Here is a 27,448-nt window from a genome sequence, read left to right as displayed (position 1 = left end):
GTAAGTCCCTAACCCTCAAGAGCCGTACAATCTAAGGTCCCTAACTTACATTTGTACATACACATACTAGGGCCAATTTAGACAGGAGCCAATTAACCTACCTGCATGTCTTTTGAGAGTGGGAGGAAACTGGCCATCCAGAGTAGTGTGATTACAGTGAAGAACACCCCCCCCCAGTAAAAAACTCCCTGCACACATTTAACCCTTTGATCACCCCTCATAATAACCCCTTCCTGCCCAGTGCCATTAGTACAGTGTCAGTGTTTTGTGTTTTTTTAGCACTGATCACTGTATTGGTGTCACTGGGGATGTCAGTGAAACCAAGTCAGTTCCCCCCAGTGTCAGAATGCCCGCCGCAGTCCCGCTATAAGTCGCTGATCGCCACCATTACTAGTAAAAGTTAAAAAAAATCCCAGTATATATACGTCCATTTGTAAACGCTATAACTTTCAAGTAAACCAATTCATTTACACGTATTGGGATATTTTTTAGCAAAGACTTGCAGCAGAACACATTTTGGCCTAAATTTATGAGGAAATTTAGATTTTTTTTTAAACTTTTTTACTGGATATGTTTAATAGCAAAAAATAAAAAATATAATTTTTTTCTCAAAATTGCCTATTTGTGGGGAAAAAAGGACATAAATTTCATTTGGGTGCAGCGTTGCATTACTGCGCAAAGTTAAAGTAATGCAGTGCCGTAACGCAAAAAAAGGCCTGGTCAGGAAGGAGGTAAATCCTCAGGAGGGCAAGTGGTTAATTGGCTCCTGTCTAAATTGGCCCTAGTATGTGTATGTATGAATGTAAGTTAGGGACCTTAGACTGTACACCCCTTGAGGGTTAGGGACTGATGTGAATGTGCAATATATGTATGTAAAGTGCTGCGTAAATTGACAGCGCTATATAAGTACCCGAAATAAAAAATACATTTCTTAGGACTACATATCCCAATGGTACCTTGCTGCCTGCAAGCTGTGATTCCTGTGCTGACTCCGCCTCCTGAAAGTCCTCCTCTTAGCCCCTCCGTAGTTCAGAAGGCAGGCTCCGTGAAATGTGACACAGCTGTGCCTACTCACAGATCATAGTGAATATGTGTCACAGAGTTTAAAGAAATAAATGTATGGGGATCTCCATAAAGTAAGTATACAGACTTCAAGACTATTCAGAATAATAGGAGTAGTCTCGAAATAATTGTAATACAATGTGGAAAGGAATATAGGATTTTACATTTTGACCATAGATACCCCTTAATGTAATTTTAAAGTCAACTGCATTGTATCTAAATTTGCATCTTTTAAAAAAGTAATACCAGGTGATGCTGTCATTAAAGTCTTTGTTCAGGCACTTCCTGGTATGTGGTGACAACGCTATGTTCCTGACTCATTGCGTTGTCATGCTGGTTGTATGTGCTTCTAGTAAAGGCTGTAATGTGCCGTGATGGTGCTCATTGTGTAAGTATATTCCGCCAATGTCACTATCAGAACCTCCACACTGAGCAATGATGTGCACAAAGGTGAAAAAAATAAAAAGCAATTCTTTATGATGCAGTGTTTTATCAAAATAAATGGCTTTATACCTAATTGAAAGCCATGTATGGTCATTTTTATATTTTATTGTTATCACCTGGAATGTAAACATCCCTTGTGATAGCAATAGGCAGCGACCGGTACTCTATACTGAGAGATCTGGGGTCTATTTGACCCCAGATCTCTCCTCTGCCCTTGAAAGCTTTGGATCAAAATCAGATCAGTTCGATATGAAGCTTTCCCGTCCCTTGCCGGTTATGGCCAGTAAACAACCAGCCGAAACCAGAAGTGACAAATTACTCATATACCATAGAAATGATGGGGGATATGCCAGTCCACAATCAGCTCTATGGTAAGCTGACAGAACAGCCAGGCTCACTTCTGGGCTCCTGGTGGAACAGGTGAGCCCGCAGAGGGAGCGGAGAGTGGCAGGGGGCATCAAGCCTGTATAACACTTCAAACAGGTGACGTATATGTACATATTGCTGTCCGGCAGTTGTTAAAGCAGTAATAAACCCAAAACCCAAAATGTAATATATTTCAGCACACCAATCATTAGATGTAGTGGCTGCAATCGTTTTCTTTTCTTAGGCTTTTTCCCTCTGTTTTCACCTGGTGATCTGGCCAGTAGCAGACCTCCTGTATTAGAGTGCCTCCACTCTGGATAAATGAGCACAGGGGGCACCTTTGGAAAACAGCATTGTCAGTCTGCGGGGGGGGGGGGGGTTAAGATATGCTAGATTTAAATATACTAAAAATTGAAGCCATACTTCAGCTAACCTTTACAAGCAGGTACAGCAGCGTGGGTGCATTCATTTCAATTGGGAGGTTCGTTTTTGGTGCATTTTTTTACTGCACCAAACCTGCACCAAAAATGCAGCAAGCAGGATTTGAAAAAAGGCAGCGAACCTGCAATGGATCAATGTGAAGAGTTCCATAGGATTACATAGTCACATGTTTTCCTTCCGCTTTTTTTAATGCAAAAACAGAAGAAAAACGGATCAGAGTGAAAGAAGCCTTTCTGGACTTTTATCTCTTCCATCTGCTCATCGTCCAACCACAGTTATAACCACCACTTGTCCCACCGTATTAGATAGTAAGTGCTTATGAGCAGGGCCCTCTTACCTTCTTGTATTTTATTGTATTGTAAATGTACTGTCTCCCTTTATATTATAAAGCACTGTACAAACTGTTGGTGCTATATAAATCCTGTATAATAATAATACAACTGAGTCAAGAGAAGTACAAGCAGGGATTTTTTTCAGCTGGAATTTGGTGAAACTCAGTTCCACCACCTCTAGCTCAGGCCCTCTGCTCCCTCCTCACCACTATCACTTGTAAACATAGAAGTCCGGCTTTTGTGTTTACCAGTGATAGCATTTCTCCCAGTGTCCTGGGTGAAAGAGAGATGTGGATGGGGGTTGCAGAGGTAAGTAACTGTGGAAGAGGGCTGAACTGTGCACTCTGTAGGTAGTGCACTCCTGAACTCTGCACTCTGTACGCAGTGCACTCCTGAACTTTGCATTCTGTATGTAGCGCATTCCTGAACTCTGCACTCTGTACATAGCCTACCCCTGAACTATGTACTCTGTGCATAGCACACTCCTGAACGATGCACTCTGTATGAAGTGTACCCCTGAACTCTACACCCTGTATGTAGCGCACTTCTGAACTCTGCACTCTGTAGGAAGTGCACTCCTGAACTCTGCACTCTGTAGGAAGTGCACTCCTGAACTCTGCACTCTGTACACAGTGCACTCCTGAACTCTGCACTCTGTATGTAGCTCATTCCTGAACTCTACACTCTGTACGTTACCACATTCATGAACTCTGCACTCTGTACATTAGCGCACTCATGAACTCTGCACTCTGTATGTAGCTCATTCCTGATCTCTACACTCTGTACGTTACCACATTCATGAACTCTGCACTCTGTACATTAGCGCACTCATGAACTCTGCACTCTGTATGTAGCTCATTCCTGAACTCTACACTCTGTACGTTACCACATTCATGAACTCTGCACTCTGTACATTAGCGTACTCATGAACTCTGCACTCTGTATGTAATGCATTCCTGAACTCTGCACTCTGTACGCAGTGCACTCCTGAACTCTGCACTCTGTATGCATTGCACTGCTGAATTCTGCACTCTGTAAGTAGCGTACTCCTGAACTCTGTACATATCGCATTAATGAACTCTGCACTCTGTATGTAGCGCACTCCTACACTCTGTACGTAGCGTACTCTTGAACTCTGCACTCTGTATGCAGTGCACTCCTGAACTCTGCACTCTGTACGCATTGCACTCCTGAATTCTGCACTCTGTAAGTAGCGCACTCCTGAACTCTGTACATATCGCATTAATGAACTCTGCACTCTGTATGTAGCGCACTCCTGAACTCTGTATGTAGCGTACTCTTGAACTCCGCACTCTGTATGCAGTGCACTCCTGAACTCTGCACTCTGTACGCATTGCACTCCTGAATTCTGCACTCTGTAAGTAGCGCACTCCTGAACTCTGTACATTAATGAACTCTGCACTCTGTACATAGCGCATTCCTGAACGCTGCACTCTGTATGGAGCGCACTCCTGAATTCTGCACTCTGTTTTATTGCACCCCTGAATTCTGTACTCTGGATGTATGGCACTCCTAGAAATTTAAAGTGTTACTAAACCCAGGACCCTTCATTCACTATGTCTGATCTCCCACAGTACACAGAACATAGAAATGCAATTATTTTAGTAAATATAAACTGCTAAATACCTTTTCTCATCAGCAATTAGAGCAGTCTTGTGACTTCTATCAGTGTTCAGTGGAGCATTGGTTAAAGCCTGTAGAAGGAGTTTTCTTTCTGCTCTAGGTGGATGCAGAACCCCTGACCTCTGGCTAGACAGTGCTGATTGGCCCTGTGCTGATCACATGCACTCTTCCAAGAAAAAAAAAATCCTCTCTAGTGATACAAACTAAATTGAGCATGTGCAGAATGGAATACGGTTTCAGTATGTCTTATCGGGAGATAGGACCTGGATATCTGAACAAGAGGAGAAACAGAGAAGACAGGAAAAAAGGCCTTTTTACACAATGCAGAGGATTAACCCCTTAGGTTCCACAGTGAGTATAACAAGCATGCTTTACTGCATATACAGACTGATTTTACTGTTGTGGGTTTAGTAACACTTTAATGCTCTTTTAAGACCCTTCCACCTTGAGTGAAATTTGGCCACACCTACTATTTGATGCCGTTTGGCAGGTGTGCTTGTGGGACGTGGTTGCTTGGGGGGGGCATGGTTGAGTTCCTGCACCTAAAAAAAAAAAAAAAAAGCCCTGGGTACAACTACCCTCCACACTGCATACGTGTCCTCTGTATGTCACCATCAAAAAAGAGGAGGTCATCCAACATTGACACCCGCTGCAGATCAGAGTGTGGTGCAGGAATCGTGCACAGATTGAAAGCATCCTGCACTGTGTTCTAATGTGAACCTAGTGAGAAATTCACTTATTATCTGCATGTGGCGAGAGAGGGAATTTTTAGGTCTACGGGACTACATTTTTATGGGACTATCACTAAATATACGTTCAGTATTTATCATATTGTGTCAAGGATCTTGATTTGTTTGATGTTATTGATAGTTCATTCTATTTTTGTCATTTGACATATTACAGTGCCTACCTATTCATGTATTTATTTAAGACCCCGGTCACACTGGGTGCAACTTGGCATGTGTTTTGCAAATCGCATGCCAAGTCGCACCCTATTGTCCGCAATTACAGCGATATCGGTGCGGTTCCGACTTGGTTGGAGCCGCACCAATTTCTAAAGTAGTACATGCACTACTTTTGGTGCGATTCACATAGACATCTGTGTCAGATGTCTTGCAAATCGCACCTGAAATTGACATGTCACCCGACTTTGAAATCATGCAACAGTGAAGTTGCACAATTTCAAAGTCGGGCTTGATGTGTCCGGGGTGTAAGACCCCGGTCGCACTGGGCACGACTTGTCATGCGATTTTCATGCCATGCGACTTGCAAATCACATGCCAAATTGCACCCTATTGTCCACAATTACAGCGGTCATATCAGTCCAGTTCTGACTTGGTCGGAGCCGCAACGATTTCTAAAGTAGTACATGCACTACTTTTGGTGCGATTCGCATAGACATCTGTATCAGATGTCTTGCAAATCGCACCTGAAATCGGCAGGTCACCCGACTTTCATATCGTGTGACTTCCCTGTTGCACGATTTCAACACCTGGCTTGCTTTGACCGGGGGTGTAAGTGCAGGCAGCACAATGACTAAATGGTTAGTATTTTCACCTGGCAGTACTAGGGTCATTGGTTTGAATCCCAACCACAGCACCACCTGCATGCTCTCCCTGTGCCTGCATGGGTTTCCTCCCACACTCCAAAGACATGCTGGTAGGTTAATTGGCTCCTGTCTAAATTGTCCCTAGTATGTGTATGTATGAATGTGAGTTAGAGACCTTAGATCAGGGGTGGGCAAACTTTTTGACTTGAGGGCCGCAATGGGTTCATATATTGGACCCGGGGGCCGGACCAAGAGTAGATGAATGATGTGTATGTGTCATCCATAGTAAGTATAGTAATATTCCCCCATAGTAAGCATAGTAATTAATCCCCCATATAGTAATTCATCCCCCATAGTAATTCATCCCCCCTATAGTAATTCATCCCCCCTATAGTAATTCATCCCCCATAGTAATTCATCCCCCATATGGTAATTCATCCCCCCCATAGTAATTCATCCCCCATAGTAATTCATCCCCATAGTAATTCATCCCCCATAGTAATTCATCCCCCATATAGTAATTCATCCCCCATATAGTAATTCATCCCCCATAGTAATTCATCCCCCATATAGTAATTCATCCCCCATAGTAATTCATCCCCCATATAGTAATTCATCCCCCATAGTAATTCATCCCCCATATAGTAATTCATCCCCCATAGTAATTCATCCCCCATATAGTAATTCATCCCCCATATAGTAATTCATCCCCCCTATTAATTCTTCCCCCGTATTAATTCATCCCTCATATAGTATTTCATCCCCCACAGTACTATTCCCCCCCCAAGTAGTAAGCCAAGTCCTCCCTGTGTCAATTCACTTACCTTTGCTCCGCGCGTTCCTCTCGCCGTGTTCCCGCGCTGTTCCGGTCTTCAGGGCGGACTGTGAGAGGAGCCTAGCTCCCCTCCCCTCACGTTCGTCACGCTGCCCCGCCTACACACATCCTGACAGCCACATCCACGGGCCGGATTAAAAGGTCCGCCGGGCCGTATACGGCCCGCGGGCCGTAGTTTACCCATTGCTGCCTTAGATTGTACACCCCTTGAGGGTTAGGAACCAGGGGCATTCGGGCACTGCCCAAGGGCCTGGGGTCACTATAGGGCCCCATGAGATGCCCCTGGTATCTTTCATAGTCTTTTTGGGGTGTGGTTTGAGTGTGGGCAAGGACACAAGGGCCCCATGATCCCCTATTGCCCGGGGGCCCCTGTTAGGGACTGATATGAATGTACAATATATATGTAAAGCACACACTATAATAAAATAAATAAATGTCACCATTTAGGGGCAGCCCTCCTGATATCATGCATGTCACCGTCATGGAGTGTGGATTGTATACATGTGTCGCCATCATGGAGTGTGGATCGTATACATGTGTCTCCATCATGGAGTGTGGATCGTATACATGTGTAGCCATCATGGAGTGTGGATCGTATACATGTGTGGCCATCATGGAGTGTGGATTGTATACATGTGTGGCCATCATGGAGTGTGGATCGTATACATGTGTCGCCATCATGGAGTGTGGATCGTATATATGTATTGGGATTGTGTTTCTTCTATGTGATGTGATGTGTCTCCTGTCTCCATTAGCAAGCATTGTAAAGTTTCCCACTCGGCTAAATGTTTGTGATGGAGAGTGATGGTGCCTGGGAGATAAATAAATAAGCCGTTTGTCTTGTGTCCTCCTCCTCCCCCCCTCCATGGTCTAATAGCACGATCCATTTCTGCTGTGTTCTCTACAAAGAAAATAAAGACACCTAGTGGCGGCGGCTCTCCCTCCGAGGACACTGATCACACACACGTGTCATAGGAGAGGAGAGCAGGACAGAGGAGAGGAGAGCAGAGGAGCATCACATCACACTGCTGGATCGCATCCAGCTCCTCTCTGTTTATCCTTAATCCAGGTTTTACTTCTGCTTGCCTGCTAGCTTTTTTTTTTCCACCCCCCCCCTCTTGCTCCTCCCTTCTGCAATCCTATATTAACAAGCTGGGAAGAAGAAACACACTTCATTGTTGGCAAGTCCCGATGCCTGTGGGTGAAGAGTGACTGTGCAGCCTGATCGGGGGGCTCGGCCAGGACTAGTGGGCTCTCCCCTCCTCCAGGATCCTATATGCTGGGATCTACTCCCTGATCGTCTCCAATCCTCTACAATCAGCGATCACAAGGGGTGAGCACTTCTCCGAGGAGCCGAGCTGGCCTCATTGTCTTCTCTTGTCTCCTTTTTTTTTTCTCCTCTCTTCTGTTTTTTTTTTCTGGAGTCTGCGATGGAAGACAGATGGCAGTTGGTTGCTGTGACGATCTGTACCTCGATAAATAATTCAGCCCATTCGAAAAAGTTGCTGAAATAGTCATGTTACCTTTTCTGTGGCTGCACTCGATGGGGAGCTGTGAGATCAGGGATACAAACTCTTTTATTTGTTTGGATTTTTTATTGTTTTGATTTTTTTTTTTAACAAAGAGGAAAGTTTAAAAACAGATCTGGATTGCTTTGCAGATTGTTGTCTCAGTAAGTTATCAAAGTAAGCAGTTTATGGACAGTGTTGGTGACTGGGGGTTGTCAACACCCCCCTCCTTTTCTCCTTTTGGTTATATTTTAGGTGCTATGGTTAGTTTTTTATTGCTGATTTATTGTATAGATGTGTTTATTTTTCATAACTGCCCTTTCTATAATCCCACCTAGGCTGCTGCACCCAGCATATGGGCAAGACTTGCAAATGATGTAGTACCTTTGTTTGCATTGTTGCGTGAGACCCTTGTTAACTGCCTGCTTCCTCAGTCCCTGCCCTCTCCAGTTAGTAGATATTTATAGATGTGTCCTTTTTTTTTTTTTTTTTTTTTTTTTTTTGTCAATCTGTCATGGCTGAAGTTTGAGATTTATTTTTTTTTCTTTTTTTTCTGTTTAATTTTTATTTTAGATCAATGTTGTGATGGGTTACTCTTGAGCTTTTGTTTGTCTTCTTACTCTTAAAGACCACAGTGATGGGTTCTTTTATTAAAGGCTGCTCAATCCAATTTAATGGCAGTGTTTAAGGGGTTGGTCGTAGCTGCGGAAGATTACGGGTACTTAATGTATCGCTGTGAATGTATAACAGTGTTTATAAAATGCAATGTGTCAATGACATTGTTATAGCCATACGTCATGGGGGCTGAGCTTGGCTGATTTAATCCCATCGTGTCAGCAAATGATTTTCGGAGGGTTTTGTCAATTTAAAGGGCATTTAAGGCTTGTAATTTTTGATGAAATGGTAGCAGCTTGAGTGTCCGGGTGCACAATGCAGGGGATGAGATGAACAAGGTCTTCTGAAGACAGAAATGCATCTTGGTGTGTGTGGTACGTGCGCACGTTTATGCAGAAGTGACACTTGCTGTAATGGCTTAATCTATCCTTGCATAAAGTGAATGTGTTCTAGGAAGCCTTGTGTAGATTTCTATTGCTTTCGCTGTGGTCTGCAGAACTAACATTTTATATACTCCTTTCCCAGGTGTGCAATGGCAGACCATTTAATGGCAATGAATCATGGCCGGTTTCCAGATGGAACAAATGGTCTTCACCACCACCCTGCTCATCGGATGGGTATGGGTCAGTTCTCCAACCCACATCACCACCAGCAGCAGCAGCAACAGCAGCATGCCTTTAACAGCCTAATGGGGGAACACATGCACTATGGTGCAGGGAATCTGAACTCTAATAACAGTATCAGGCACGCCATGGTGGCTGGGAATGTAAACGGAGGGCATCCTAATGGCAGCATGGCACCGACAGCAAGATTTACCAGTTCACAATTCATGGGACCTTCTGTTTCAAATCAAGCAGCTCAGCTTACAGCTAGCATGCAGCTTCAGAAACTGAACAATCAATATTTTACGCATCATCCATATCAACATAACCACTATATGCCGGACTTGCATCCTGCAAATCATCAGATAAATGGGACAAGCCAGCATTTCAGAGACTGCAATCCAAAGCACAGCTCTGGTATGCCTCCTTCAGTCAGCCATGTCCCTGCAGCGATGCTGCCTCCTAGTGTCATAGACACGGACTTTATAGACGAGGAAGTTCTAATGTCCTTGGTGATAGAAATGGGTTTGGATCGTATTAAAGAACTACCTGAGCTATGGCTGGGACAGAACGAATTTGATTTTATGACAGACTTTGTTTGCAAACAGCCGAACAGAGTAAGCTGTTAGGACCTTATCTGAGATACAAAAAGAACTTTGAACATTCCTCCATGGACACCAATTCTTGCTTCCAGAATCCACTATTAATCTGTACAGAGTATATATATATATATTTTTGTTTTATTTGATCCCACTTTTTTATTTCCCTACTGCCTTGTTTGAGACACTTTCCTGCAATAGTGTGTTTCAGTAAATTTTACTCGTCTCCTGTCAAAGTCCGCTATTTTATGGTGTTTTGACTCAAGTCCATTTTTCAGTTTTTGTTTTGCTGGACTGCATCAACGTGAAATAGAGCTGATGGTTGCATGATCCTTACAGGCAGGATTGTTACTGCACTAATGCTGCCATGTTGCTTCATTTAATCTATGCATTGCTGTGCACTTTTTATTGTAACTGGAAGTTTTTTGTTTTTAATCAGGGGCCAAGCTTTGGCAGATCAGGAGACGGTTGTACTGATAGAAATGAATTTTTGTTTTTCTGCCCCCCTCCCCAATTTTTACCAGTGTTTCACCCATGTACAGAAAAACAAGTGAGGGTGGAATGTAATCAGTGTAACATTTCACAACTGCATTTCCCCAAAAATGTTTGACACTGTGCTAATCTAGTTAATTTAGTTCATGGAAGAATACTACTGTGTTAAAAGCTTTTTAGGAAATTTTGACAGTATTTTTGTACAAAGATTTTTTTGAGAAAATACTTGTTAATTTATTCTATTTTAATTTGCCAATGTCAATAAAGAGCTGCAAAGTGCACCAATCTAATTTTGATGATTTTGTTTTTTAACAGATAAAGAAAAAAAATATAGCTTTCAGGAACACTTTAGTATATAGGGCAATTGCTTAAAGGGAATCTGTCAGAGACTGGGAGGCTATTGTTGCTGACCTTTCCTATGAAAAACTCCTTTCCTGGCTGTCATTCTGATGCTTGGGCCTCAATGCTGAAAAGTTCTGACTCCTTGTCTGATAGTTATTTACTAAATGCCACTTCCAGGTCTGGCCCTGACACGTTCTGTAGTTGGCTAAGCAGCAATCCTTTTCAGAAGGTCAACAATAGCAGCCACCTATTGCAGCTTTAATCCAGCTGTTCATAGCTCAGTGAGACTTTCATGCTGGCTTGCTCCCAAGGTGGGAAGTCATTGGCTCCCTAGATCCTCCTTCGGCAGGCCTTTTTAGAAAGAAACATGGTGGTTGTGTTTACAAACTATTACTGAAAATACTAGCTGCTTCCTAATACAGACCTTTTTTTGGTTTAGTACTTTAGAGACACTGACCTGGAACAAATATCCAAACTAGGACTTAATGACTTTAATGACATTTCTTGTTTTGGGGTCAATGGCTAATAGCCTAGAGCATTAAAGCCAGTGGGTCAGCTTAACAGCCAGGAAAACTGGAATCTTTGGAAGATTGGCAATAGAAGCCCCCATATGTTTCCCAAATGGGTTTGCTGAGTGCTCTGAAACACTTGGGGGGATTTCTGGTGCTACAGGCAATTTGTGTTGTGGCTGCCCAGTCACTTGCTGTTTAAAAGGTATCCATAGATGCAAGAAAAGGCCCTGCCTTAACCAGCTGTGATTACATGCATACGGGGAATGAGCAGATGTTGCATAAGAATTGGTGACTAGAAAGTCTTGATTGCTCTGGTTTGCCATAGTGCTGGAAGGTATCTAAGCCTGCTTTCCTCCTTCCCACTCATCTTCATGACGAAGGGTGCCATACTTCATTCAGATATTGAGCCATCGATGGTATGATCATGCCTCTCTGGGAGTCTATAAACTGACTACAGAGTAATTCAATGAATGATCCCTTCTTAGATTTACTAGCAACTTTGTTTGGGTCTACTCTTTCCACACTGGTGTGAGACGAGCTTTAGACCATTACATAACCGCACAATCAAACTGTGTCTATGGATACTTGATACAGCGGGCACTCACTACCTATTGATCTGGGTAGGAATGAGTGAGTATGGTTATTGGGTTAGATTTTCCCAGCTAACAAATGTTCCAGATGATGCTGGAGGGATGTCTAGTGCAAATCCCTGGTGATACAAACACAAGTGTGTGCACCAAGTCTGCACCTACTGAACTCACTGGAGAAGGACTTTTCCTACTTTTGCGACCCTGTTTACTATAATGCCTCATGCACACAGGGTGGTTTTGCAGCCACTTTTAGGGGCGTCAGGTGTGTTTGTGTTAGGTTTTTTGTTTTGTTTTTTGTTTTTTACAGCTTCCGAATGCCCCTCCATGATATCTTGTGTCCATGCACACAGACTTGGAATTATTCTGGCCAATGATATGAAATGCCACACAAGCGCTTGACGCCTGTAAATGCACCTAAATGCTTGCAAAAGCATTAGACACTTTACAAGTATCCAGCATTTTTTTTTTTTTTTTTTTTTCTGCCAAAACCCTGTTGCCAACAGGACAAGAGCTTAGAAAGTCCTGTTTGTATGGGGCCTTAATGAAAATGTGGCTCTTTGTAAACAGAATGGTACTTTATATTGTAAAGCGCTGAGCAAACTGTTGGCACTATATAAATCCTGTATAATAATAAGAATACTGTTCTTGCCTTGTGACTGCAAAATAGTCCTTGCTCCACACTTCACAAATCAGTGACAGTGAGGACTGTTGTACTTATGAGATCCATGCAACCATGTAGGTGGAAGTATCCGTGATAGGAAATGTTATGTTTTTTGTTTTCTGATTGTGGTGACCGTTAAATGTTTGCATAAATGGTAAATGCAGTATGTGTAAACTCTATGAGGGTTATTTACTAAAACTGGAGCATGCTAAATCTGGTGCAGCTCTGCGTAGAAACCAGTTGGCTTCCAGGTTTTATTGTCAAAGCTTTGCTGAGCAAGCTGAAATTAAAATATGATTGTAAACCATGCACAAATGCACCAGATTGTGGGTGCTCCAGTTTTAGTAAATCTCTCCCAATATGTGTAAAGATCCTGCACAATGGTTACTTCAGAGAAGGTTACTGGCATGGTGGTATGAATTTGCTGGCATTTCCCTTTTTATATAGGTCATGGTTCTCCTGTTATTAGTGTGATGCCGCTAAACAGTTAAGAGTTGAGTAATGGTCTTGAATTTTCATAACTAATCCATAAAATGGATACCAGTCTTCAGTATTTGTATGAAGTGTATTTTAAGGGCCAATTAACACCTTTGCATGCATGAACACACCTTTTCATGCGTTTAAGTGTTTCATTAAGACAGCCTATTTTGAATAGGATCTGCATGCCTTACACAAAGTAACTTCTATATTTTGACAACACACAGCACCACAAGACTTAATGGTGAATTTAGGCTTACTGTATATGCATGATGGGGTTCATAACACATTACCAAAAGGCAAAGGTAGGAATCTAGCACAACAATGCCATGGCTATAATTTAAAAAAAGATGTAGTGCTTTTCAGTAAAGCTAGCTATACATTATACAGTTTTCTGTACAATTTCCTTTACATTTACTAAAGTGTAACTAAAGGCAAACTTTTTGTTGGATAGTCAATATGGATTATAACAGTGTGGGTTTTTTTTTTTTTTTTTTTTTTATCGCGGTCTGTGCCCCTCTTACAGAGATTCACCCTCTTTGTCCTGATTACCATTGAGTGAAAATAAAAGCCCCAAATTTTGGGTTGTCCCAGAAAAGTAAGAGGGGAAATTTTCCAGTTCACAATAGTTCTGGTGAGCTGGAGGTCCCCAAAAAATTCCCCTTATTTGCACAGATTTTTTCACTTCCTGTTTTGGCTATAGGACAGGGAATGATGGTAAATCTCCCCAATAGGACACAGATGGCAAGAAAAAAAGAAATCTATGGGTTATAACCCTCCCTTACTCTAGCCAAAACAGCAGAGGAGTTTGCCTGTTCTGTTTTAACCTATCTATTGTAAGGGCCTGCCTTTTTTTATAGATACAATTTGAAAGTGTTTACGTTTGACCTCATGTGGTTTTTGGTAAATGTTAAGGAAACAAATAGAATGTATCGTAACCATTAGTACGCATTAGGATAGGCTCACATGGGCAGATATCTGTGGATAGTTTGCATGCGTTTATAAGGTGGACACAGCAACACACTGTACTATGACCATACACAAACTGGCTGATTATACATGATCCATCTAGTAACTGCTACATCAAAAGAACCATTTTAAATAAATACATGGCAACATTCAAATATCCAAAAAGTAGAGGCCAGCAGCGGATGATGGCTAGAATCCATAGGTTCTTGCTGGTGTTTGTCAGCACTGCCTGTGCACTGTGATCATTTATTCTCTGTACAAATCAATGGCGGCTTCTGTATGCATATACTGCTCATGAGTAACTTCATGTGGCTGGAGCCTTTGACCAACCCTGGATTGTAAGCTCTAATGAGCAGGGCCCTCTGATCTCTCCTGTATTCATTTGTATTGTACTGTCTGCCCTTATGTTGTAAAGCGCTGTATAATTGGCTCTGACCAGTTTGTGCGGCCAGAATGCCACAGATAAGCCAGTCTTGGTCACACACTGTCTGCATCCAGGGTCCGTCAAAGGCTCTAGTCACATGAAATCACTCATGAGCAGTACATGCAAACAGCAGCAGCACCCCCAGACATTGATTTGTACAGAGTACAAATGTGATCACACATTGTACACTTAAAACCGCCAGCAAGAACCTATGGATTCTAACCATCAGCTGCCCCTGGCCTCGGCTATTTGAATGTTGCCTTGTATTTATTTAAAATTGTTATTTTTATGTAGCAGTTACTGGATGGATCATGCGGAATGTTTTGTTAAAATGACAAATATTTGAAATCTGTTTACTACTACTGACTTCAGTAAAATGAAATGTGGTTGGCTGTTACTTTAGCTTTTGTAACTTGTACTTTTTTTTCCCCCCAATTTTCAGTTTTTTTTTTTTTTTTGTTTTTTTTTCTGAGCAGGCTGCTAAACTTGCTTTGGGAAAAATCTAATCTACTATGCAACACTACTAAAAATAGATTGCAAATGAAAAGGGCAAGTTATGCAGAGAAATATTAACAGGAGTTGATTGTTCTATTACCCAAGTTTGAGACTTGCTTATTCAATACACAATGCAAGAAGCAAAGTATAGTAACACATGGCATCAGCCAAAGACGTTTTTCCCTCTCTAAAGCCAGACCAGTACAAGATAGGACCTGTCTCCTATGAGTATTGTACTTTGCTCCTTGTACTGTTTTATTGACTAAGCCGTTAAATATATACAGTGACGTTTCCTGGAGCTTTTCCAAACTCGGTCTCATAGAAGGAATATTCAGATACATACCTGGCTGACATTGTTTATAACCCATAAAGGCACAGTGGTCACTTTTAAAATGGCAATTGTGTTTGGAGGTGTGTGAAGGGGTACATACACATTTGTGAATAGGTTTAGTTTGTTTTTAAGGAAGCAAAGACCATTGTTTTTACTGACCCCTTTGTATGCAAATGGCATCTGGATATGGTATAGGCAAGTGTTGTGTGAGGGGAAGCTAATTTGCACAGCAATACATTCTCTAGGGCAGGCGTTGTTTACACAAAACACAAAGAGTGAATGATTCTAGGAAAGGCTAAACTGAAATCCCAGTGCTAAATGGAACAATCCCATATGTTATGTCATCCTGCAGTTTACGGCTATGATTTCAGCTTTCATTAGGCATTTTGGCACTCCGAAATACACATTTTAAACTTTTTCCCTTCCGGCTAGTAGCAGGTTGCCACCACATAACTACAAAACCTGATTGACGAGTATCCAGTTGTGCAAGCATGCACTCCTGCTTGGTTGTGTGTTTTATAAAATTCCATATTTTATTGTCGCCTTCAAGGAATGTGATGAATGCTAGGAGTTTACAAATGCAATGTAGGCCAAGACTATAAAGGGCATACATGAGAAGTATGGTGGGCATCCTGTTTGATTGTCTATGTACTGAAACACACTTCATAACCCCTATAACTGTTTATACAGTGTGCATCAGGGATTCTCACATTAAGAGATATCTGGACTGTTCAAAATCAGGAAGCTGCCATTGTTGATCTTGCTGGAAATGCTAACTGCTGCCCAGTTGTCTTTCAATAGTTTGGAATATCTAACAAGCATGCGAGTAAAGTATGATCAGCCTCAACAACTGAACTCCTGATATGCAAACAGGTTTAAGGTCTATTACCAAAATATCGCTACCTGGGGTTTGGCATGACAGCCAGGAAACTGTTTTTTCAGGTTTGCTGCTCAAGCACTTGGCTGTTTTTTTTTTTTGTTTGTTTGTTTTTCTTCACCCTCCCTCTAGTGTAGAATACATTGATAAACGTGGGCAGTGTTACTGCACATACTTGTTCCAGTGTTTTCTTGCTAAATTGGCTGGATTATCTGATACCCCCAAGACATTATGTGCTGCTTGAGCTGGGCTCTGTATAATGACTAAGGCTGGCCATACACTATACAATTTTTTACCGAATTTCCTTTAAATTTACCTTGAACTAGGTAGTGCAAGAGCCTGCCTAATTGGATACAATTGAAGGGGTTGTTTAGGTTTGACTTCATATGGTCTTTGGTAAATCTCTAAAGCAAAATTCTCAAGAAAATTGTATAATGTATGGCCAGCTTAACCAGGTCAGTGCTTCCAAACTCTGCAATAACTTTGGAGGTCGTACCTAGACTCCGACAAACTAGGACATGCAGGGGTAACCTGGCATGGGACCTTTGGGCACTGGTCTCCTCCTTGTGGTCCTTTCCAGAACTTTGGGTACTGCCCCCACATTTGCACCACTGGGCGTCTTTTCAAATTTCGAGCCACTGCCAGTTTTCATCATGGTAAGGGTTAAAGTGCATTTGCTTCTTTTTTTCCCTTTATTTTTACCAGGTGATCTAATCAGTAACACCGTTCCGATCTTAACGTGGTTCCAAGCAATGGAGACTAATAGCCACCCTTGGACAGCAGCACTGTCAGCCTGTAGAGAAGGTAGTGGTAGATGCACTAGCAAATTTACACTCTCCGGCCACTTTTTAGGTACACCTTGCTAATGCCAAGAAAATTTCCCCCACCACCAGCCTGAACCGTTGATACAAGGCGGGATGGATCCATGCTTTCATGTTGTTTATGCCAAATTCTGATCCTACCATCTAAATGTCGCAGATGAAATCGAGACTCATCAGACCAGGCAACGTTTTTCCAATTTTCTGTTATCCAATTTTGGGGAGTCTGTGTGAATTTTAGTCTCAGTTTCCTGTTCTTAGCTGACTGGAGTTGCACCCAGTGTGGTCTTCTGCTGCTGTAGCCTATCTGCTTTAGGTTTGACGCATTGTGTGTTCAGAGATAGTATTCTTCATACCTTGTTTGTAACAAGTGGTTATTCGAGTTACTTTTCCCTTTCTCTCATCTCAAGCCAGCCTGCCCATTCTCCTCTGACATCAACAAGGCATTTTCGTCCACACTTCTGATGCTCACTGGATATTTTCTCTTTTTCCGACCATCCTCTGTAAGCCCTAGAGTTGGTTGTGCGTGCAAATCCCAGTAGATCATCAGTTTTTGAAATACTCAGACCAGCCCATCTGGCACCAACAACCATGCCACATGCAAAGTCACTTAAATCCCCTTTCTTCCCATTCTGATGCTTGCGGTTTGAACTTCAGCAAGTCATTTTCACCACGTCCAGATGCTTAAATGCATTGAGTTGGTGCAAAGTAATTGGCTAATTAGCAATTTGTGTTACCAAGCAATTGAACAGGTGTACGTAATAGGCCAGTGACTGTAGATTGAGTTGACTAACAAATTGCATCCGAACTCCATCTACCACTTTTTAAGCAGTTACAGCAAAAGTTTTAGCTTTTCCTTTTGGGATAATGGTTTTACTTAAATGAATAACGGCAGACTATTGTAAAAACCCATGTCAGTGTTAGATGGTTTGTGTCAACCCTCTGTCACTTTTGCTGAACAGCTTGCTCTGTTAAAGAAAGTTGAAAGATAAGACTTACTGGCCAGATCACCAGGTGAAAATAGAGGGAAAAAAAGACTTTTAAAAGAAAGCTAATGTAGCCACCACATTTAAGGATTGGTAAGTTGCAATATATAAAATGTTTTGTTTTGGGGTTTAGATATGCTTTAAGGGATCAAGAACTGACATCATCTGGTAGGTGGAGTGCTGTATGCTTTTTCTCTAGCTGCCTAAAGCCCTCATCAGTACCAGCTTCCTGGGTTTGTGACCACCTAAGGCCTTGCCTCACATTGGGCTTAGTTGCATTATCGCTTCCTCAGAACATGCAGAGGACAGCCATGCTGTCAATGTGACCTCAGCCCATAAACCCCTAGTTGTTCTTGAGGATGTTTACATAAAGCACAAGGAGGAACTACAACTGTATTCTAGAACCTTTGTCTTTCTCAGCTCTGTCTAGTATGGCTGATACCTCCTCAGTGTCCACTGGGACCTTCATGTCCACTCTGGACCTCCTAGCTACTTGTGCTCAGCTATTGAGGCATTCTGCTTGTAGAGGCTTTAAGCGCATCCCAGTGCCATCCTGGCTCTAACCGCCTTGAACCCTTAAGTAAAAATGGACCTAGGATTCCTGTTATCTTTGATTCAGATTCAGTGTACCAACTATAGAGACTGTTGGTAAACTGCAATCTCCTGATTTACAGGGGGCCGTTTCAAATCTTATTGATGCAGTGTGTAACCTACATTGGGAGGATCAGCCTGCTGTTCCAGGTATTGGGTCTTTTAAAGCTCCTACAGCTGCAAAGACCTTTTGCATTTCATCTACTGTTTGATTCATTCCTTTATGTGGACTTGAAAGACCCTGAATGGTCCTAGGCCCCCATATGAGTATGGCAAAACATTTCCTTTCTTGAGAGGGAATTTGTTAATCAGTGGTTTATTCCCAACATCAATACACCAGTGATCTACATTATAATGAATACCACAGGTTGATGGTAAATTTTACTTACAGTAATTGGAACACATACTGCATTCAAGGAGCATCTGAACAGATTCGACTTTGAGGAATGTTATCTCTTTGACCCTGCTCTTGACAATGTGATTAGCATGCCACAATTGGCTTGAGTGTGCTCGTGCTTCAATGCAAAAACTCGACTGTGAGAGCATCAGAAGTCCACATTTCTCCTTCATAAATCTTGGCAGCAGGTACTCGTAGGCCTTCAGAGCCTAACTTCCACTCAGCCTGCAGAGCTGAAAGCCAGAAGTTAAATAATTCCTCTAATATTCATTAACATGGACCTCCACTTCTGCAAGTGGGGGGCTGTTTATAAAGCCCTTGTTACTGTTCAAATGGTAACTTGACCTTGGCAGTTATTCCCCACATGGAATTACACTCTTTTTTTCAAGGGAATTCAATATAATCAAATACTATTGAACCGTTCATACTGTGTGTTACCTCTTAGCATTCCCCCTCTTCAGAAGGACCCTTTGACATAAAAGGTCAGTCAGAAGCAGTTCCTACAGCTCCCCTTCCTAACAAGCACCTGGTAACTTAGTGTCCTTTATTGGCACATGCTTTTGCTTGAAGAGCTGGACCTTATGTCCACCCTAGTGCCTGTTCCTGGCATTCCCATTGGGAAGCATTTTGATTATCCTTCTTGAAAAGAGTAATCTTTCTGGACTCTTGCGGGTTTATTTACTAAAGCTGGAGAGTCCAAAATCAGACTCCCTTCTGCATAGAAACCAATCAGCTTCCAGGTTTCATTGCCAAAGCTTCATTGAACAAGCTGAGGTTAGAAGCTGATTGGTTTCTATGCAGAAGGGAGTCTGATTTTGGACTCTCCAGCTTTAGTAAATAAACCCCTTGCAGTCAGAACACTTTGCAGAGCCTAACACCTAGAAGCTTCAACCAGATGGTTCCTTAGAGGACCTTATGTCCACCCTAGCACCATTTTGGTGTAGTATTTCCTCTTGGTGGTGATCCTCTGTGGCTTCCCTTGATTGTTATATTGCTCTGTTTGACAGAAGAGTAAGGGGACTTCTTACCTGGTTTTGATTCGGGCATTGGTCTTCCTGGTAGTCCTGAGTTGCAAACAATCCCTAGTTCCTTCCTGGATCTGTCATTTGCTCTTACCCACCCCAAAATTGGACTGCTTTTTGGTTTCCTGGTTGTTACTGAACTGTGTGTCGCTCAGTGGATGAGAAAAAAAAACTAAGATAATCTTTTTCTTAGAGTACAAGTTTTGCAAAACTGAGGCATGCTAGGTTGAAGAGGGTATGCATGGGGACTAGCTTGCAATATTTCTGTTTCCCAGTGTCCCAATTTCCTGAAGGTGGCTGTATAACCCGATTGTTTCTGAATTGCTGTGCCCCTCAATAGACTTCAAGAAAAATAATTTTACGGTAAGTACAAATCTTATTTTGTTCAAATAAACAGTTAAAGTATTAATGATGCTCAATGTAAAAATTGTGATGATTGTAATTAGAAAGCATTGCCTATACAGTATGTTAAGATGTACCTTCTGTGTAGCTGAGTGAATCACATGGATCCACTCGTCTTCTAGGATAGAATAGGTGGGGTATGTTTTCTCATCTGCAAATCATTTTGTATTGTGTATGATCTGATCTCCCTGCTATATAGGTCTATTTTATAACAGAAGCTGTTATTTGTGCACACAGAAGTCAAATGCACTTGCTTAGAACATGTCACCTACAGGCTGCCATTAGTAAATATGAAATATTTTTTATTCATCATATACCAGTTTGAAAGGAGTTGTCCTAGTCCTAAATATAATGTAAAGATAAACACCTTCAATCTATCAAGCGTATTCAATGCAGCAGGTTTTATTGCAATTTGGGTATTCAAAATATAGTAGCCCAAAACACCTGGATTTCACATTACTAAAGACAGATCAGAAAATGTTATTGAGTGGTTGGTATGGGTTATTGGCCTTGACATGTTTCTCCTTCCAGTAAGACTTTGGTTGAGAGCCTGGATATAGCTTTACCTTGCTTTTTCTTTTTGTTTCTTCTAAATGAAACCATGGGAATAAAGACAGTATGATATATTATGAAATGCTTTACTATTTTCACCGTTTACATTAAAGCAGGCTCAGTAATTTTACTGGTAATTGATCATTATATATTCCGAGGACCAAGAAAAGTTACAGGTTCATCTACAACAGGGGTGTCCAAATGTTTTACTTTCCTGGTCCACAATGGAAGGAGAGAAATGGTCTTGGGCCACAAAAAAATACACTAACAATAACGATAACTGATAAGCAGAAAGAGTCAGGCAGATTACAAGTTAACGATCACTTATATAGCTAATGTACCTATCTGAGGAATAAAACTTCTTTTTTAAATTATACACGTAAAGGAGGGTAACATAAAACTAGCGTGATATTTGACACTGTTTTTGATAAACGCATCAATATCTAGTTTGAAGGATGTAGCAGCAGTTCTCAATTAATTCTCAGTGCTTCTGAAGTGCTCATCAGATATTTTGGTTCTAATAAGGCCCTTCATGTTCTTTATCCTTTAAAACCGTGGCTCACAAATATAGGTGCTGCTTAAAACTGGTGATATGAATAAGGCGTGATTGAGAAGAGCGGGATTTTTTTCTTTGGAAGATAAAACCTATAGAAGTCCAGTAAAGAGGCAAGGGGGTTTATTTACTAAAGCTGGAGAATGCAAAATTAGGTATAGAAACCATTCAGCTTCTAACCTCAACTTGTTCAATTACGCTTTGGCAATAAAACCTGGAAGCTGATTGGTTTCTATGCATAAGTGAGCCTGATTTTTCACTCTCCAGCTTTAGTAAATTAACCTTTTGTCAAATGTTTCTTTGGCAGCATGTTTTCACTAAGTGTAAATGAATTTTTACAAAAAATTCCCCTCTCTTTAAAAAGTCAACATTTTTAAGCAAGTTTACAATTTTGAGTTGGGCGGCATTCATAGCCTTCTTGGACCACAGGTTGGACACCCCTGATCTATAATGACCCTATGTTTTGACCTCAGGGCTGTTTCAACTGATTTTTAACACAGTGACCACAAAGCATGGCGTGTGTGCTGCAATAGAAAGACCAAAGAATCCCCTGCGCTCAAGTGTGGTGTACTGATGATGGATGAATGTCAGGTCCTTAGCACTGCAAATGCCAGCACAGGCTTTGCTGACCTCTAAGGTTCGGGGAAACCAAAGAAAATCAGTGTAAAATAAGGGAAGAAGGGCACACCATTCCAGTGTATTACCATAGGATGAAACATTAACAGTATAAAAATAGATATATATTCACAAATAATTGTGATATCAATAGCTTATCAAAAGTCCAAAGCGACCTAGTCACCAAGTCAACTCCCAAACCACGAGAGGACCCTCCAGATGGTTGACACGTTTTGAGGGGAGCTCCTCTATGGCTCTGAGGAAGAGGGGAGCTCGCCTTGAAACGCATTAACCATCTGGAAGGTACTCTCGCAGTTTAGGAGTTGACTTGATGACTAGGTCGCTTTGGACTTTTGATAAGCTATAGATATTGTTTGTGAGTATATATCTATCTTTATACTATTAAAGTTTCATCTCAGTTAATGCACTAGGCTGGTGCGCCCTTCCAAATCCAAAATGAATGGGAATGCCAAGTCGCAAAGATTTTAATGGGCTCTAAACGTTAATGTAATCCCTAACTGAAATTACATTTAGTTTATTAAAACACTGTGCATCATAAATAATTGCAATGTTTAATTTTCTTTTAATAAAATACTTATTTTTAACTTCACTTTCATTGTTTGTTGCATCTCAGCGCTGCTGTTCTCTTGCAGCCTTGTTTGCAGCTACATCTTGTCTACATGCATGCATTCCAGCATTGGCTGCATGGCATTTGTGAGACTGAGATTTCCGATCACTACAATAGATGCAGCCTGCATGATTGTCTCCATTAGAAGCCCATGTGGCAGCAGGACAATACAGGAGCACAATTTGAAAATGAAGCATTGTCACCCCATAGCAGGAAGAGCCTAACCAATGACTTAAATGACAGGATCATCATTAAATGAATACAAATAAAAGTTTCAGATATAAAATATTAAAATGGATAGAGATTTTAGTTATTGAGTTTATGTATACTTTAATTTAAAGTTATAATAAACCCCAAACCATAACTGTAATATATTTCAGCTTATTAATCATTAGATGTGACGTCTGCATCATTTTTTTTCTTAGGCTTTTTCCCTCTTTTCCCCTATTGATTTGGCCAGTAACACACCTCCTGCATTAGAATGCTCCAACTCTGGATGAGTGAGCACTGGGGGCACCTTTGGGCAGCAGCATTGTCAGTCTGTGGGGAGGGGGAGTGTTAGATGTACTAGCAGATTTAAATACACTAACAAAATGCAGGCAAACTCCAGCTAATACTTTATACATAGTTACAGCAAACAGTTTTTTTTCCTTTTAGGATATAGGTTTTACACAAATTAAAGCTGATCATTGTAGGTACCCTTGCTAGTGTTCAATAGTTTGTCTCCTCTTCGTAACTGATACATTCTGCTGGAAAGAGTGTTCTTTTGAAAAACAACAGAATTACTGGCTGGATCACCAAGTGAAACTGAAAGAAATAAAGCCTTAAAAAGAAAACTAATTCAGCCATCACATCTAAGAATTGGTATTCTGCAATATAGTAAATATTTGCTATTGGTTTCCGAACTGCTGTAAATATTCATACATATATTATGTCTCCAATTATTTTTGATTGCACAGACTTATTAAGAAAGTTTGCTCATTGTCTGCCTGCTTTATGCTATATTTCTTTATGTACTTGATACATTTGTTGACCTTTATGTCCAGAGACCTAGGTACAGTTGTGACCAAAATTATTCAACCCCCACTGAAATTGAGTGTTTTGGCCAGTTTGACATTGCTTTTGATCATTCAGTCATCTTGCTTACATTTACATTAAAGAGGCACTTGTAGGTCAGACAAATATAACATAACAGTTATAATGAAATAACCACAAATGTCTTTTCTGTGCTCACAGCATTATCAGTTTTATTCAACCCCCAAGTGACATTCAATCTTAGTACTTAGTACAGCATCCTTTTACAGTTATAACAGCTTTTAAACGTGAAGCATAGCTTGACACAAGTGTCTTGCAGCGATCTACGGGTATCTTCGCCCATTCTTCATGGGCAAAGGCCTCCAGTTCAGTCACATTCTTAGGCTTGCGCACTGCAACTGCTTTCTTTAAGTCCCACCAGAGGTTCTCAATCGGATTTAAGTCTGGTGACTGCGATGGCCACTCCAAAATGTTCCAGCCTTTCCTCTGCAACCATGCTCTAGTGGACTTGGAGGTATGCTTGGGATCATTGTCCTGTTGAAAGGTCCAACGTCTCCCAAGCCTCAGGTGTGTGACGGACTGCATCACGTTTCCATCCAATATCTCCTGGTACTGAAGAGAATTCATGGTACCTTGCACACGCTGAAGCTTCCCTGTACCTGCAGAAGCAAAACAGCCCCAAAGCATGATTGACCCTCCACCATGCTTCACAGTAGGCAAGGTGTTCTTTTCATCATAGGCCTTGTTCTTCCTCCTCCAAACATAGCGTTGATCCATGGGCCCAAACAGTTCTAATTTTGTTTCATCAGTCCACAGAACACTATCCCACAACTTTTGTGGTTTGTCCACATGGCTTTTGGCATACTGCAGTCGACTCTTCTTATTCTTTGGAGACAGCAAGGGGGTACGCCTGGGAGTTCTGGCACGGAGGCCTTCATTACGCAGTGTGCGTCTTATTGTCTGGGCTGAAACTTCTGTACCCACATCTGACAAATCTTTTCTCAGTTCCTCAGCAGTCACACGGGGACTTCTCTCCACTCTACGCTTCAGGTAGCGCACAGCAGTCGAAGTCAGCATCTTCTTTCTGCCACGACCAGGTAGCGTTTCAACAGTGCCCTTTGCCTTGAATTTGCGAATGATGCTTCCTAAGGTGTCTCTTGGTATGTTTAACATCTTTGCAATCTTCTTATAGCCATTGCCCTTCCTGTGAAGAGAAATCACCTCTTCTCTTGTCTTCCTGGACCATTCTCTTGCCTTCACCATGTTTGTAACCACACCAGTAAATGTCTAGAAGGAGCTGAGTATCACAGTCATTTTAAAGCTGCCTAATTGGTGCTTATTATGCTTGATTGCTGCTCGGTGACATCCACAGGTGTTTTCAATACCTGATGGAAAGCACCTGTATGAACCTCTGTTCTTCAGAGTGGTAGTCTTTAAGGGGTTGAATAATTGTGGCAATGAAGAAACCACATAAGAACCATTTACTACTGTATTACATAAACAATTGATGTCATTTTAGTTGCATTTGGGTAGTTACAACGTCCTTGTAGGATTTGATTCTGAATACAATTCCAAATGTACACTATAGTCCCTAAACCCCTTTACAGCATTGGGGGTTGAATAATTTTGGTCACAACTGTATATAGCACAGGTAAAGTGCAAGCATGAATTATAAACATAGAAAGCTTTGCAATGGTTATTTAACACAGCCTACTGGTTACATGCTATCCTCTCTACTATGTAAAAAGTCGTCTCTGCTGTCTAAAAGTTGTATTTATATATATCCCAGACTATGTTCTCTTGGGAAAGTAGAGTACATTTGTCTCATGACTGTAAATCCAGTATCAGGACTGTTTTGCCAATGTGTGTGGTTTATTTAAAACTACTTCTAGTTTCTTTTCAGACAAATTGGACATTTGATTGGGGGGAGGCAGAATGTCTGCGTCTTTTACAAATATTTAAGGGAACCCAAGTTTTATCTTTGTATAGCCTGTGTACTGTATCTGCATCAAACTGCTGGAAGCTCCAAACTGGTTGGGACAGTTTTGGCTTATCACTGTGCTTTGTATTATAGTATTACATAAGAGTGTTGTTGAATACACAGATTCTTGCATATATCTAGATTGAATGAGCATGACAGACACATTGCAAAAATAAAATAGACTTTTTTTCCAGTAAGATATTAATTGGAAAGCTACCGTTTTATTGGAATGTGGTTCATATTGATTTTTTTTTTGTAGTGTGTAACAAGACAACAGTGGACTTGTATTTTAGCTGCAATGACTGAAAAGGTGGGTGGCCAAATTGAATGAAATCCAGCTGTTTTGTGCCCTTAGGGATCTACGTCTGTTCGCTTCCTGTACTGAGGATCCTATTTCAAATGTTGTGTTACTGCTGGCTAAAACAATGAAAATAAAATAGTTGCATTCATTTCACTGATAACACCATTCACAGACTGTGGAATTTTGGTTATAGGTGGAGCCTGGTGGGGCTCTGGCTTCTTTGATATCTTGAATATTCAAACAGCGACATCTCCCTAGCATCATTTCCAGTTCTGTTCCTGTCCACTTGGGAGTTTTGGGAGTTCCTGTCTTGGTTTTTTCAGCTCATTCTATTGCAGTCTGCATATTATAAAATAAACATCCAACAGGAATAAAGGAAAGCTCTCAGAATCACCACAGCAGGTGTGCAGACTCAGAAAGGCAAGCATGGATAATTAGCCAAGAGTCCCATGAGATTCATAGCAATCGGCAGGTGGTTCAACTTTTAAAAATCCATTAAAGACTGAAATGGTTTTGGGTGTACACTGGCTGCATTTCCACCACATTTACTAAATCTGGAGAGTGCAAAAACTGGAGCAGCTTTGCATAGAAACCAATCAGCTTCCAGGTTTTTAATTTGAACAAACTGAAGGTAAAAGCTGATTGACTACCATGCACAGCTGCACCAGATTTTGCACGCTCCAGTTTTACTAAATCAACCTCATTGTGTGTTCATTCAGTGGTTCACTTTAGAGATAATGGAGTAAATTTGTTTAAAGCTGAACTTGCACTAAAGCTGACCATAGACAATTGCTTGACTTCCCCATCAACACAGTCAGTCAGTGGGGGGGAGGCGGAATGGGAGTGCAGGGGAGTGGGGGCTCCCTGCCAGGAGAACACAGTGATTATAGCTGATAGAAATAATCACATGACAAATCCAACAGGCTGGTTGTACTCAAGTCATACAACAATCACATTGGGTACAATCAGCCTGGCCAGAGATGGTTCAAACCTCAGTCTCTGCTGAAATGGCCAAGATTTGAACCATCTATGGCCAGCTTAAGGGTGCACCCAACACAAGCTATGTGGGAGAACCTCAGTGAGGGTTCCCAGCAATTGGCTGCAGGAGGTAGCCCTGTTGAAAGTAAGAGGCTGCTGGCTCCCATGGCTAATAGCAGCTCCTCACATGTAAACCCTCATGCAGCAATCATCGTGAGTGATCAGCCCCATCGCACCTTGCCAACGGATGTGCATTGCAGTGCACCAGAGCATGCTGTAACTCAATAATGGGCATTGTAGCGCACTGCATTATAAAAAAACAATACATTAAAAAATGTGGTTTTCAACAGAATCCCAGAGCTGGTGCTTGGTTGATAGCAGCTGGAATGGAACTTATACCGACTCTTAAAGAGGAGATGCCC

At 41.5% G+C, this 27,448-nt stretch overlaps 2 protein-coding genes across 9 annotated transcripts in view; one reads left to right on the top strand and one right to left on the bottom strand.

The window, feature by feature from the left end:
* Positions 1-27,448, bottom strand: part of LOC149462921 (uncharacterized) — a 383,187-nt gene that overhangs the window by 142,506 nt on the left and 213,233 nt on the right. The gene's annotated exons all lie outside the window — the stretch shown is intronic.
* On the top strand, positions 7,628-10,779 carry CITED2 (Cbp/p300 interacting transactivator with ED-rich tail 2). 4 transcript variants are annotated; one of them, XM_089676261.1, is made up of 2 exons: positions 7,628-8,006; positions 9,322-10,779. In XM_089676261.1, the coding sequence occupies exon 2, from the start codon at positions 9,329-9,331 to the stop codon at positions 10,025-10,027; it is 699 nt and encodes a 232-aa protein (XP_089532387.1). In that variant the 5' UTR covers positions 7,628-8,006; positions 9,322-9,328; the 3' UTR covers positions 10,028-10,779. The 4 variants fall into 4 exon arrangements, with proteins under 4 accessions (XP_089532387.1, XP_089532390.1, XP_089532388.1 ...); XM_089676264.1 differs by lacking the exon at positions 7,628-8,006 and adding an exon at positions 8,042-8,358; XM_089676262.1 differs by lacking the exon at positions 7,628-8,006 and adding an exon at positions 8,043-8,345.

Source organism: Staurois parvus, unplaced genomic scaffold, assembly GCF_062004578.1.
Source record: "Staurois parvus isolate SC_StPar_1 unplaced genomic scaffold, SC_StPar_1.0 ptg000165l, whole genome shotgun sequence".
In the NCBI taxonomy this organism is placed as follows: domain Eukaryota; kingdom Metazoa; phylum Chordata; class Amphibia; order Anura; family Ranidae; genus Staurois; species Staurois parvus.
The sequence above is the reverse complement of the archived record's forward strand: the minus strand, read 5'-3'. Positions and strand labels throughout refer to the sequence as shown.

Excerpts from the sequence above, each read along its gene's own strand:
- CITED2 (XM_089676261.1), top strand. The coding sequence starts at position 9,329 with ATGGCAGACCATTTAATGGCAATGAATCATGGCCGGTTTCCAGATGGA.